Source organism: Glossina fuscipes, unplaced genomic scaffold (genome assembly GCF_014805625.2).
Source record: "Glossina fuscipes isolate IAEA_lab_2018 unplaced genomic scaffold, Yale_Gfus_2 0, whole genome shotgun sequence".
NCBI classification, from domain to species: Eukaryota; Metazoa; Arthropoda; class Insecta; order Diptera; family Glossinidae; genus Glossina; species Glossina fuscipes.
Window position 1 is genome coordinate 13,897,852 of NW_023998414.1, and position 14,559 is coordinate 13,912,410.

General features: G+C 32.5%; 3 protein-coding genes across 3 annotated transcripts; 2 read left to right on the top strand and 1 right to left on the bottom strand.

Annotated features, from left to right (window-relative positions):
• The first annotated feature begins 2,081 nt into the window (after nucleotides 1-2,081).
• On the top strand, nucleotides 2,082-4,476 carry LOC119634129 (6-phosphogluconate dehydrogenase, decarboxylating). The gene is made up of 5 exons (XM_038028085.1): nucleotides 2,082-2,195; nucleotides 2,314-2,422; nucleotides 2,502-2,616; nucleotides 3,147-4,017; nucleotides 4,087-4,476. Exons 1-5 carry the CDS (start codon nucleotides 2,188-2,190, stop codon nucleotides 4,427-4,429), a joined length of 1,446 nt encoding a protein of 481 aa, XP_037884013.1. The 5' UTR covers nucleotides 2,082-2,187; the 3' UTR covers nucleotides 4,430-4,476.
• A 27-nt stretch (nucleotides 4,477-4,503) lies between these two features.
• LOC119634139 (protein bcn92) lies at nucleotides 4,504-6,922 on the bottom strand. The gene is made up of 4 exons (XM_038028097.1): nucleotides 6,853-6,922; nucleotides 6,637-6,738; nucleotides 6,449-6,569; nucleotides 4,504-4,744 (listed from the first exon to the last, which is right to left on the bottom strand). Exons 2-4 carry the CDS (start codon nucleotides 6,714-6,716, stop codon nucleotides 4,667-4,669), a joined length of 279 nt encoding a protein of 92 aa, XP_037884025.1. The 5' UTR covers nucleotides 6,717-6,738; nucleotides 6,853-6,922; the 3' UTR covers nucleotides 4,504-4,666.
• Nucleotides 6,923-7,094: 172 nt separating this feature from the next.
• Nucleotides 7,095-11,745, top strand: LOC119637745 (RUN domain-containing protein 1). Its single transcript, XM_038033969.1, has 4 exons — nucleotides 7,095-8,369; nucleotides 8,402-8,608; nucleotides 10,504-11,334; nucleotides 11,417-11,745. Exons 1-4 carry the CDS (start codon nucleotides 7,153-7,155, stop codon nucleotides 11,604-11,606), a joined length of 2,445 nt encoding a protein of 814 aa, XP_037889897.1. The 5' UTR covers nucleotides 7,095-7,152; the 3' UTR covers nucleotides 11,607-11,745.
• Nucleotides 11,746-14,559: the final 2,814 nt, after the last annotated feature.

The following is a 14,559-nucleotide window of genomic DNA, read 5'->3' on the forward strand; positions in this document are numbered from 1 at the left end:
AGGTAATCGTGAAATGAAATACAATTCGATAACATAGTTCGTAACATAGGGTTAGAGTGAAAAAAAAATGAGAAAAAGAAAGTTGACAAAAAAAAAAAAACAAAAAAAAGCTAAAAAACAAAAAAACCTTAAAGTAAACAAAACACATATAAAATGCGTTTAATTTTCGATTCTTATACGTTACACTACTCTGTGATGCAAAAGTGTATTAAGTTTGTACGGATGTGTGCAACACCTAGAAACACTTGAGAAAGATCCAACTTTTTTTATATCGATAGTGGTTCTGAATTGATCGAAACTTATCTATGCGTCTGTCCTCTCATCGTTTGTTTTCTTTTGTTCAATCTGCAGATCGTAATTTTTGAAATATTTTGACGAAACTTTTTCATTTCACAAACAGAGTTTTTGTTCCAATGATGTTCGCTATTGAAAATTGTTCGGAACCACATCCCTTATAAAATCTTATTTTGAAAAGTCGTTGTATGATTAACAATATTAAGCAAAATGGCTTTAGGGTATTTAACGACGAGTCGTGTCCCATCATAGTGTTTTTCACTTGTTTTTTTTTTTTTTTAAACAATAAATAGCTATATCAAGTGACTTGAGCAGTTAAAGTTTTAGAGTACATTTTGCTCGGATTATTATCAAAAGATCAGACGCCAAAAAAGGTGTAACAGTTTCCAACTAACGCCATCAGAATCGCAATCTCTACAATAAAATAGGTTTTTAGAAGCTATCCATAGTGCAATCAGAGTTTAAGAGTGTGTAACTATTTTATGATATTTCTATTTTAGGCAAAATAATGATAACTTAGTTCTCGAGAGAATTACAAATACAAAATAATTTTTTTTTTTATATTTTGAACAGTTTTGTCCGAAAATATAATATACATTTCGAACTCTTATTACTATGGAAGGATTACGTTTGTAAAATTATTATAGATATTAAAAAACCATACTAGAGCGAGACCTAGCCTGGCATCCTCCATATAAAGTAAGGTGTTGTAAAAAAAGTGTCCGAAAAAGTGGTATGGTCTATACCATTTTCAATAGTGTTCGTCCTTGGGCTAAAACATATCTATGTATCGAACATCTCAAAGATTGCGACTTATACGTTGAACATGAGAAAACAAGACGGACGGACGGACGAACGAATCAACAGACGCACAAACTTCAAATCATTTTCTACATCGATTGGCATAATAATAAAATGTCTGTCTATCTTAAACCCGTTCTCTGGGTGTTGTGTACATCTGCACAAATTTAGTGCATCCTTCTACCTTGTACAAGTGATGTATGACGCGAAAATTGAGAATAATATCAGAAATTTGTATGCAACAAATATATCAGGACCTAATAACGTCTTCGAAATTCGAAAAATCCAGAGCAACAATATTTTTGCTTATATTCTTCACTTCTCTTACTCTCTACAAAGTTTTGAGTGTAACGGTCGCGTTGGTTAACAATTTCGACACAAATAATCGTTTCATTAGAGGCAGCGAGATGAGGTTTGCTTTAACGGTTTTGTTCAATCGATTAAGGCGAAACTGTTAACGCGACCTTTAATTCATTTAGTTCATCACCGCAAGAGATAACGATAGTTTCACTAATCCTAATATACCCTAAATGAATGAATGAATGAATGAATGAATGAGTGAATGCAAGTTATATTTTTGAAATTTGAAAATTTTTACTTAACTAAGAGCGACGTCATCACTTACATTCATAATTGTAGGCCTTCTGATGCCAATTTTTAAAAATATTTCATTATTTTCTTTTTCTCTCTCTCTCTCTCTCTCTCTATCTATCTATCTATCTATCTGTCTATCTCTTTCGTTCATATCAATTATATTTACTTGAAATAGGGAAAAAAAAAAGACGAAATAGTTGAATTGCTTTCTGACCAACACATGAACACATTGAGATATAAGAAAGGGTGAACAAAAGTCGTTTAAAACTTTCACGGAACGTTTCGGAGAAGGAAAAACAAAGTTTCAAAGTTATTGCCAAGCTCAGCTGTTCATTAAGACAAGAAAAATAATCTACTCAGCTAGAATTTGATATGTTTTAATGTTCAAAATGAATGTTCATCGATAGAAATCATACTCAATGTGTTTAGTAATCGAGCGAACTTGCATGTAAACGCAACTTTAACGTTCAAAAAAAGTGCAAATATTTTATAAAAATAATGTCACCGTAAGTAAGGGATATTAGTGAATTAACGTTTAGCATACTTTCATAGTTTTTTTTTTTTTTTTTTTTTTTTTTAAATAAATAAACAAAATATTAAATGTTTTGAATTTTTAATTTAAAGGAAAGCCGATATAGCCTTAATTGGTTTGGCCGTTATGGGTCAGAATATCATTTTGAATATGGATTCGAAAGGTTTTATAGTATGTGCCTATAATCGTACCATTGATAAAGTGAGTTAACATAAGCATTAAATCTTATCCATAACGTTAACGTTCAAATCGTATAAAATTTTTGCTCATTAATTTAAAGATTCAGCATTTTCTTAACAATGAAGCCATGGGCACAAAAATCATTGGTGCCAATTCATTAGAGGATATGATCAGTAAATTGAAAATTCCACGCAAAATTATGCTATTAGTGAAGGGTAAGCAAATATCTAGTTATGCGTATGGTAAAAATGCACATGTACGTACATACATACATACATAGAGGTCATGGGCATGTGGCTTTGTTATTGCAACAATGCCATTCCATTCACTTAATTGTAAATACACATATACACACGCACACACACACGCACACACACACGGTTTTAGATCTAATCAAGTGTTAATGTACGTTTACTTCAAACGAAGATTTTTTTAATCCTGTTATACGATTACGTCATACGGTTATATTTGTTGATAGTGCCCAATCCCAGTCGAGTAGGTTCTATTATCGATTTTGATGACTTTTATCGCTTGTCGTTAAACAGAAAAAAAGAGAAAAAAGAAAAGATGTTTAGCTGATAATTTCAACCGGTAACACCTGTTGATCGAATTTGCTCTGCCTACGTAATTGATAAGTGCAGCTAGCTCGTAACAAATAGAAGGAGTCGTTAGATTAAACTAAAATTACATTTCGCGTTCGCATAGCTGTTTCCGCTAATAAGTCAGTGTCTTCTTTCTGTTACAGCTGGCCAAGCAGTTGATAGTTTTATAAAACAACTAATACCGTTATTATCACCTGGCGATGTTATCATTGACGGAGGCAATTCTGAATATTTGGACACCGCACGACGTTGCAATGAATTGAAAGATAAGGGCCTATTGTTTGTGGGATCAGGTGTAAGTGGGGGTGAGGAAGGAGCTCGCTATGGTCCATCGCTTATGCCTGGTGGCAACGCGGACGCTTGGCCCTTGATTAAAGATATTTTTCAAGCCATATGCGCTAAAGTAGATGGACAACCGTGTTGCGATTGGGTAGGCGAGGGAGGCGCTGGCCATTTCGTGAAAATGGTTCATAATGGCATCGAATACGGTGATATGCAATTGATATGCGAAGCATATCATATTATGCATAGTCTAGGTTTACAACCTGATGAGATTTCAAAACAATTTACTCAATGGAATAATGAAGAATTGGATTCTTTTCTTATTGAAATCACAGCCGATATATTGAAGTACAAAGATGACAAGGGTTATTTGCTGGAACGTATCCGTGATACAGCCGGTCAAAAAGGTACGGGTAAATGGACTGCGATAGCTGCACTGCAATACGGCATACCTGTTACGTTAATCGGCGAAGCTGTATTTTCACGTTGCCTATCAGCTCTTAAGGAAGAACGTTTAAAAGCTAGTAGACACTTGCCAGGTCCAGAAATTGTAATTAAAGCGGATAATTTGAAGGCATTCCTCAATGATATTAAGCACGCTTTGTATTGCTCAAAAATTGTATCGTACGCACAGGGTTTCATGTTAATGCGTGAAGCGGCCAAAGAAAATAATTGGCATTTAAATTATGGCGGCATTGCTCTAATGTGGAGAGGAGGCTGCATCATTAGAAGGTAATTTATAAAAGCATATAATTAACGATTTTTCTTCGAAATTTATTTAATCACAATTATTTTATTTAGCGTTTTCTTAGGCAATATAAAAGAAGCTTATGAATGCAATGCGAATTTGTCAAATTTGCTATTGGATCCGTTCTTTAAGAAGGCCATACAATCAGGCCAACAATCGTGGCGTCATGTAGTATCGAAAGCTTGCCTCTGGGGTATTCCGGTGCCCGCTTTATCCACAGCATTATCTTTTTATGATGGCTATCGCTCTAGCAGATTACCAGCAAATTTATTGCAGGCTCAACGTGATTACTTCGGTGCTCACACTTATGAACTGTTAGGCGGAGAGGGCAAATTTGTGCACACCAATTGGACGGGCACAGGCGGTGATATCTCAGCCACTACGTATCAAGCTTAACAAAGTTGTTTTCATTGTTTTCATATATTTACAATGAATATATATATATATATATATTTTTTTTTTTATTTGACTTTCGCTTATTAAATTTTATTAACTTTATTAAGTTCAACAATTTCATTACTTTTTTTTTAAATTTTTTAAGCTTAATTGCATTTTAACAAAAGTACTGAAACAAAATTATGCAATCGTGCGACTATTTCTATATGTATATATGTATGCATATATTTATGTGGCTCAATCTTCAAGAGGATCCAAGGTCGGTTTCTTTTCAATAACTAGTTTTTCAGCTGAATACAAGTGTCCAATGATCACCTAAAATGATAATTTTTTTTTTTTTTAATTTTTGGAAGAAATATTGTGAAATTTTATTAGAAATGATTAAAAGTGTAAAAAGTAACTTTTATAAATGCACGAAAGATAAAGTGAAATTGATATAATACCAAAATAATAACAAAAGAAAAAAAATATATATCATAGATCAACCGAAAACTATCTATATATATAAAGAATAAAAAAAAAAAAAACAATTTTAGGTCACTTTATTTTTCTAAGCCAAATTTTAAAGTGACAACAGTTAACTTTAAATGACAAACAAGTGAACATAGCAAAACTGATTCTTTAATTTGTACGGACCAAGGACCCTTATACTTTATAAGGTTTCTAATACACACAATACAAATTTGGTTAAGCATTTATAGTAAATTCGAAAAGCCCAACCAACATCCAACATTACAATAATAATAAAAATAATAAAGATATATATATATTCAGCGGAACAGAGAGACACCATTTCACAGGGCTTATCCTGACTTTAATTGGTCTTTTTCCAATCAAAATATAATATGTTTAATCAACGTACGTCAATCAGATTTTTGCAAATAAAAATATTTCGCCTAATATCATTGTATATACTTCTTCTCCCCCGGTAATTGGTAATTTCGAAAAATAATAGAAATTTTTTTTTTTACAGACGACATTTATATGTTAGTCTCGGGAATCGCTAACCGATATAATAACTAAACATTCCTTGCGATCAGAACTTTTTCTCAAAAAAGCGTTTCCAAGTATTCTACTTATCTCAATTCGGCTTTCTTAAAAATCTACCATAATAAAACTACACCCAACTAAGAATCAAGAGACAACTTCGAACAGTATTTCAATTTCTCGCTCAATTTTAACAAAAGACAAATTTCATTTATCATCATATACTGGATACGGTGCAAATATATGCATACGTTGAATATATATATATATTTATACGTTGAAGATACGTTTCACATACTCATGTATGTATCTATATATATATATATATATACATATATATATATGACTGAATTTAGATGTTACGAGTAGGTAGATGGAAGTTATGTTTCATCTAGAACAAATTTTTCAAGGACGCACAGCCATTGCTAAATCGTGAAGTCCTTTCCTAGGAATCAACATGTATAATGTATTAGTTCTTACTTACTTACTTCTATCATTCGTCAGCGGTCGTAACAATATTTAGATCCACTTCTAAGGGGGCAATAAGGAATATTTTGTGTTCCCCTTAACTCTAATAGCAAGAAATGTTATAAATCTCATAGAGATGCTAATTGTTTAATGAATCAAAATCTGCTGTCCAGATTTAATTGCCAAATTTGATCATTGATTGATCTTGAAGTGAGATAAACTTAAATTTCTTATTTAAATATTCTTCGATTTGTTAAGAACAGATTTGAGAAAATAACCGTATAATTCTTAGATCATTTTAGAATAATTACAATGGAAATAAACAAACAAATCTTCACTATGTGATCAAGCGCAATTAAAAAAATCAAATTGAGAGAATCTACTAACGTATGCCCTCCTCCTTCTATTCATTTGAAAGAAAAAAAAAAAAAATCAAGTTTAACAAGCAAATCATATAATTATGTGCCGGAGTTTCCCTAGAATCTCTAGAACAAAAACGAAGCGAAGATATGCATGCTTGCTCAATCCTATGCAGGCATGTTCATTTGTTAAACGCTCACTCACCTGTCGATTAATTAAAGCAAGATTGTATTTCGCCACTCCAACCAATTCTTTGATTTTATCAAAATCGCTGATTGTACTATTTTCCCGATATGAATCTTTGATTTTGCGTAAAGCATACATTCTACAAATAATTTCAATAATTAGAAAAATTGTACAACTATGTACAACAATTGAATCAACTATGTTACCTAAAATTATAAGTGGGCAGCTTTTCTGCCTCACGCAACAAATTCCGATACATTGATAAAACCAAGCGCCGCGTCGCCATGCCTTTTAAAATGTCCGAAATTCTTATCAAACGAATTTAAATAAAAAAAAAAAACTATATATTTTAATCGTTACACTTTGAAAATTAATGCTTAATGAAGTGTCCTCCTTTAATGTTAAAAATTAAAAATACTTACGAACACAAAGACAGCTGATTTATAGCTAGGGCTGCCGTTATTCTTATATTAAATGTATGATGATTGCCGCGACTACTGCAAAAACATCGATTATATGTAATTGCTTCTTACCGTTGCAATATTATTAGAAGAAGGATTACTTCTTTAAGTAGCTCTTCTATATATGTATGTATGTATGTATGTATGTATATGCACGTATACATAATCAGTTAGAAAGAAATATAATCGATTTTTTCAGAAAAAAATATTCGCCAAATTCGGTTTTATTAATGAATCAATTTTTAATGCTTCATATTTAAGATGAATAGCATGAATTGTGAACAAATGGATATAAAATTAAAAGAAAAATGTGAAATTGGTGAAATTTCCAATGACTACTTTTTGGAGGATCAAAAAAATAGTAATAATGCAATTAAAAGTATCATTACCACCGTTACTGATGTCTATGATGTTGACAATAACAATCAACAGCTGGAAGAGTTAATTCGCGAAAATGACAATTGTAAAATGGAGACTGGAGTCAAGGATTGCGCTATAATTATTGATGCAAAGTCTGCAGACTCTTCCTCAGAGAAGCAACAGCTGCTTGCTTCAAATGCAGACACATCTGCACTTTTTGATGGCCAAAATGATTTCGATGAAGGCTTACAACCTCTAAGCGAACGTTGGTCACCTTTGGGTGCTAATTATGATGATGCGGTAAGTCCTTCCTCAGAATTATTAAGCCCGGAATCTGAATTGGATTTGCTAAGCCATTCGGACAATCAAGATAAACTTGATTATGAAAATACTGAACTGGTAACTGACATAACACGCTTAAAAACTTTGGAGGAAGAACAAGAATTTCTTACTACATCCCTAATGGCTCTAACTTCACATTTTGCTCATGTTCAATTGAGGGTACAGCAAATTGTCGAGGCTCCATCCCAGGAACGTGATCAGTTGCTTAAAGATCTAGAGGAGTTCGCTTTTCGTGGCATTCCAGAGGCTTCTGCTGCAATTACCACTGCCCCAAAGCGTTGTTCTTCCGCATTATCTTCTAATTCAGATATAAAACACGGCGACGATGACGTTGCTTTACATCAACGTCAATTTGAACTTATTCATCATTTAAAGTCACAGTTAATTGAATTGGAGAAATTGGCTTATGAGTCCGGTGCTCCAGTGCTGCCGCAACATATGATACTTGAAAAGCAGAAAATCATTATCGATGAATTAAAACAAAAACTCAATTTTAAAGTCGACGAATATAAACTTCCCGAACTTACAGCAGAAGAGCTCAAGTCACATGTTGACACTGCGATTGGTGAGTTTGTGGGACCACTAAAAATGAAAGAGCAATTAGTAGCCCAATTAAAAACACAAATCACCGATTTGGAGCGATTTATTGCGTTTCTGCAGTGTGATACCGATGAAGGCAAACTGAAAGCCTTTAACACAGGCGAAAAAATGACCGAAGCCTATAACAGTTATGCGGCTAAAAAAAAAAAAAGCATATCCAAAAAGCTGCAAATACCGTGGAACATGACATTGATGATGTTGGTCGTAGTTTTGACGCAAAAACCGAGAAAATGATAGCTTCGGCTCCTACTTCAGAAGCTGTAAGAGCTCGCGAAAGTCTTCATAGCAAAGCTCACGGTCTAATGGATAAAGCATCGCTATTAATGCAAATGTTTGCTAGCACCCATTTTGGCAGCAAGCCTGAGCACTTCCAAAAGAATATTTTAAAGAAGACGGATAAAGGAAATCATTGGGGGTAAGTGAAGTGATATAAAATTATCAAAAAATGCATGAAAACACATTTTTAAATAAGTGAATGTCAACATATATTATTTTCGCGGTTTCGTTTCGATCCCATTACATATCACTATCAAACTGTACTACGACTATGCGGATTTTTCTTTGAATTTAAAATATTCTCCTATAAATATGCTATTATTAATTGTAGCTATGAAGGTAGCAAATTTACTTTTATTTATAAATTCGAGAATTGCGCTAAGGGTAAAGGAAATGCCATTATGACGATCATTAAAACGAAGTTAACGATTTTCTCTCGATGTACTCTATAATAAATTTTTAATAAGATCGTTACGTTAATATTATTGCGTTTACGTATAATTCTTCTGGAAAATTTCGATAAGCTTAGCTCGTAGCTGTTTTTTCATTCACGCACATGTCAATCGAATGTCGAACAAATGAAGTACAAGCTTGACCTTAACTGCATATATACACAATTTTATATCGCTCACCGATCTCGCCGATCTCACAGGTCTCGCCAGCGTTCTTAGGAAAAGCATTAATGTTTAAAAATGGGAAACCGATAATTTTAGTTCTTCAAAATACTTAAGAATAGTGGATAAGGTTATTAGCGAAATAAATTATGTGAAAATGTTACACCTGCTTGCATGAGAGCCAAATCTAGGACAACGACTTTATACCTCTATTTTGAGTAAATAGTAAATAGGAAGGATCAGATGTGTGATTATATAGGTTAGAAGAATTTTGTTTTATTTCATGATTTTATGAGATATTTGGAGCTAGGCCTAGAGAGGATTTACGCAAAATTTTTGGAATACTGTCTCGAATTCTAAATGAATCTGTATTATCGGTGCAAAATGCATCTCTAATCCTATGCCAATGATTCAATTTTTACTTGGTTTATGTCGCAAATGCTTCGGCTTATGCCCAACCTTTCTCTCTTACCTATTTTATGTATATGGATGCATATGCTATAACGAATGAAAAGTGCAAAATAGTAAGTCAAATAAAGAGAGACCTACATCTCTAATTTTCAGTAAGTTGAAAATATATTCAATATACCCTACACCACTTGGTGATACAGGATATAGGAACTTAGTGCGGTCATAAGTAACATGCAGAAGAGCTTAGGTTTAGACCCACCTTCTATTGTATGGATCGCTTCAGAGTCATAATCCGAATTGATCTAAGCCTGTCTTTCCGTCTGATGTCGGTCCATGTAAATTTGTCTTCAAGCAACAAGTCGCAATTTCTGAGATATTTCGATGAAATTTGGTACAGTGGCGCATTTTTGAACAAGGACGAGCGCTATTGAAAATGGTACAGATTCGGTTACACTTTTTTGATGACACCCTATATAACGCCCTATTCTGGAAAGTCGTTATGCGGGAAAATATTGTAATTTTCAAAATTTCTCGACAAAAGTGGTTAAGTACTAGTATTTCGACATTCTAAATTGATATGAAAACTTTGGACTGGCTGGGGCAATTTTTGAACCCTCTCTCATACAACGAAAACTGAAGTTGATATGGCAAAAAGGTATGAAAATTATATCGTTACAGTAATTTAACATAAAAAAGGATTAAGTATACCAAATCTGGAGTATGTTGGCCTATTTTTTGGATCCTACCCTAATAGCGATTTACACGAAAATTGACCCAGTGTAGAGCAGGAAAGTTTAGCTTTTAACAAGTGGTGATGGAAATTGACCCACAACAGGAATTTCATACAAAATTAAGAATTCCATGCTAAAAAATGTGGTGTAGGGTATTTAATGGTTAGCGTGGCTCGACTATAATGTTTTTAATTGTTTTCAATTATATACATCCTTAATAATGCGAATTAAATTTATAAGAATTTTTTTTTAATTGTTGTTATTCCGTTTTTTTTCAGTGATCTACGAGCTCAGCTTGAAGTCGACATACAAGAGGTCGCTTCGTTAGCAGCTACCTTAAGTTTTGATCGTGAGAAGCTGGCTAAAATGCATAAAGCCATGAAAAAATCAAAAATTGTTACAAAACGTAATCATACATACAACGGAATTTTAACAACTGCTCCAATCGCAGCCAGCAAAAAGCAATTAAAACCGTACAGATTGTCGTCGGATTCGGATGAGGATGAATGCGATTCATACGATATGTCTCAAATACATAATAGACGTTTGGCTCAGTGCGCTCGATTTCGAGGAGATTCAATTACCACATTAAGTAAAGAATTGACTACAGCTGTGCGTAAAAATTTTGCGATGACATTATTAAAATTAATTCAGCACGGTCTGCGTATTCAGACTGAATCGGTAGCATCCAGTTTAATTGTGCCATTTATGCGTTGTTTAAATCCGTCCCCAGAATATGTGGCTGAGCACAATTATCGGGCTCGCGATTTTGATGCCGCCTCTTTTACGGCTTCTCCGTTTGGCAACGAGGAAACCGAGAATGCAGACAATACCTCTTCAAATGCCGGTTTTTTCAATTCAGCTAACAGCCGTCCTATGCATGCTTGGGAGTTGATATTAGAATATTATTACATTAAAAACGGCGATGATTATAATAATACGCCGGCGCGTAAGTTATCGCAAAGCTTCAATTTAGAAATTGTCGATTCACAGGCTGTAACGGCCAAGCAGACATTATTAAGCGCTGTCGGCGCAATTATCGCTATGCATCGGCCCTATAAACGAAGCTATAATGCCCATTTTAAGGCGTTTATTTGCGCCGGATTAAAGTAAGTTACGTTATATCGGAAAATATATATGAAAAAGTTATTTGAAAGGCCTTATTTTCCTTTTTTTAATATTGAATTGCAGTTCGCATCAATTAGTGGATTGGCTTAATTTGATATTTAGCTGCAGCGATTTGATTGAAACATATTATTTGTCCACAAGTTATGTATCACGCACTGGTTTCCGTGATGCTTTACGATCGATTGAGACGCTATATAAATATGACTTTAAATTACCAGTCGATCTTGCTGTAAGACATTTTCGAAATCTATAACTTCACTTTATATTATCCAACTTGCAAAATTATTTACTATGCATTCATACTCTATGCTATGTCGAAGAAGTGTTTTCTCTTGATTGATTATTTTATTTGTTAAAAATATATTTATTTTTGTTTTTGTCAAGCAATAATCGAAAGATGCAAAAGATATAAAATAAAAAATAATAATTATAATAATAATTATAATAATAATAATAATAATAATAATAGTAAAAGAAAAAATTGTAGGAATGTTTAGTGTGCTCATATATACTACTATAGAATGTATTTCTGGCCAAGTTCAATTAAGTCCATCATTAAAGTTAGGATTAATAAGCAATACAGATTTGGGACTATTTCCTGTAAGGTTTAAATCAATATTTCCAAACAATTTTAAGCGAGCTTGTATTTGCCGCAATTCGACTGTCTAAGTTCTTAGCAAATATAAGGAATCGTCTGCGCAATCGTGATATGTTTCAAATATCATCGATTGTTATAATCGCGATAACTTTAACAATTGCCGCCGAACGAATGAAACTTAATTCGAGAAGAAATCTTACGTTCATCTACTATATATATATCTACTATATATATATATTCCTATTTCTGTGTGTATTAATTAAACAAAAATAATTATTTTTTATTCCAAAATCTTGTAATATTTACATCGTATTTACAAACGTGACACAGGACTGAAGAAAATGAAAATTTCACTCCAAAACCGTTTGTTAAACAAGCCAATAATCAATTTGCGGGCTACGTCTATAACTATACGGACTCCATTTTCTGCACACAATCGGAGAATAATCATAACCACTTTTTTTTTTTTTTTTTTTTTTTTTTTTTTTTTTTTTTTTTTTGTTAAATAACATAACCAACTCGATGAGCAGACGATTTTGACTTAATTTAGACATGTCCATCTCATATTTATTGGTATTATTATTACAAAAAATAAAAAAAAACATCCGCCAACGAAAATTGTAAAAAAAAATCGAAGAACAATTTGATAAATTAGTTATACCTTGGAAATAACTTTCTCATAATCCAAATAAAATAAAATTCACATTTCAGTCATAACTGTCAGATCTGTCCATCTAATATCAATTCATCATTTCATATGACTAAAATCCGTATATCCTTCCTGTATATCTGTTTGCAACGCATATCAAATAACTTGTATATTAATACTAAGCTTTAGCTAATGATGGGTATTTAAGATTCGTCTTAAGGCGAATTGTTTTTAGTTACAAACACAGTTTTATTAATGTAATTTAATGACATGAAATTGTTGTTTAATTTTAATACTTTATAAGCTAATTATATACAATACAATATATATATATATATATATATATGGATGTATGTAATACAAAACATACCCAATTTACGTGCAACAATTGGTGAAAAAGTTTAACAGCCTGACTTGATTTATTTGAAATTCGAATTTATAACTAACTTTTTAATTTATATATTTCGAAAAAGAAGAAGAGAAAATCTTCTTCTTTCAAAATTCAAAGTTTAAAAATTTTCTTAATACATACATAAGATACTTAGGCAGTTATGTTTTTTTACCAATAAATGCACTCCTCTTCACTTAAAGGAAGTGAACAGGTAAATCTTCAAAACAAAAAAAAAAAAAAGTTAATCTAATTAAATTTTCTTTCAATAAATAAATTTATGAATATTCGCTTTGGAAACTCTATCATAAAGTCACAAACTATCCTTATGATCATCTAATCAATAAGGTGACAAAAATCGAGCAATCTTTAGCGATTTTTCGAATATCTCAGAGTTAAGGTCGAATTTTTTATACCCATCACCGTTCTTTTCAAAAAGACAAAAAAATTAACCGAACTAAATTTTCAGTGTGCTCGTTTGATTTTTTTCCCTTTTTCGAAATAAAAGTTTCTGTCATATGGGCGCATGGGCATTGTAGACAAGTCCTTTAAAAAGTTTAGATCACTTCTAAACTCTTTTGCGGGAGAATGTTTACCAGATATACTCGACAGTTGTGCAAATAGATAGATGGACAAACGAACAGGCGAACGTGTTAAGATCCATTCAAGATCTCAAACTGGCGAAGAATTTGTATACTTAATGGGATTTTTTGAAGCTTGTTTTAATTAAATTTTGATATACTGTAATATTGGGTAGGCATGGTCAATTTTTTTCATTTTTGTGCTACATCATCGCCCATAGAATACGCGTTCAAATTTTTGTACATTGCTTTGCTATTGTTTATGAATAATTAGCAAAAAAGTAGTTTTTCATTCCTTTTGACAAGCAGAGGTATTCTCAGTTTATGTGGTAGTATGGACGTGTCTTTCGACTAATTTACTCCGTCCTCAATACCAAGTGCAAGAACTTCTAGTGTGTCTACCAAAATTTGAAGTCGGTAGTTTTTTTTTGTCGGCCAAGAGAATGCTTACAACAGACATTGCCTAGATGGACAGATGCACATGCTTAAATTGATTTAAAATTTGACGCCGATTGGGATTATATATACTTTACGAAGTCTCTTATGAGGTCTCTAAAATTTTCTATGGCGTATGGTGTCTGAAGAAGTTTTTCTAAGCTGTCGCAGTCGGGTTATCTCCTAAGATACAATAGCAACATTGCTTTCTTATTTAATATCGGCAGAAATATAAAGAATTTCATATTATTTGAATTTCATATTATTGAATTCATAGATATTTAGAGTTCATCTGAGCCTCATACAGCGAAACGTCAATTTCAATAAACTTAGATGTTGCCATTTCCAGAAAATTTTATTTCGTTTGTAATACCATATACAATACAATACTTCGCTGAATTCTCAACGCATAGTTAATGAGCGGGAAACTTTGCCTAAATCAATTTCGTTATTTCGGTTTTCGGATTGAAACATTCTTTCCAAAAATATTAAATTATATATAAGTCGTTTTACATATCATTTGATATATCAAACCAAATGCAATTCTGCTGCAGA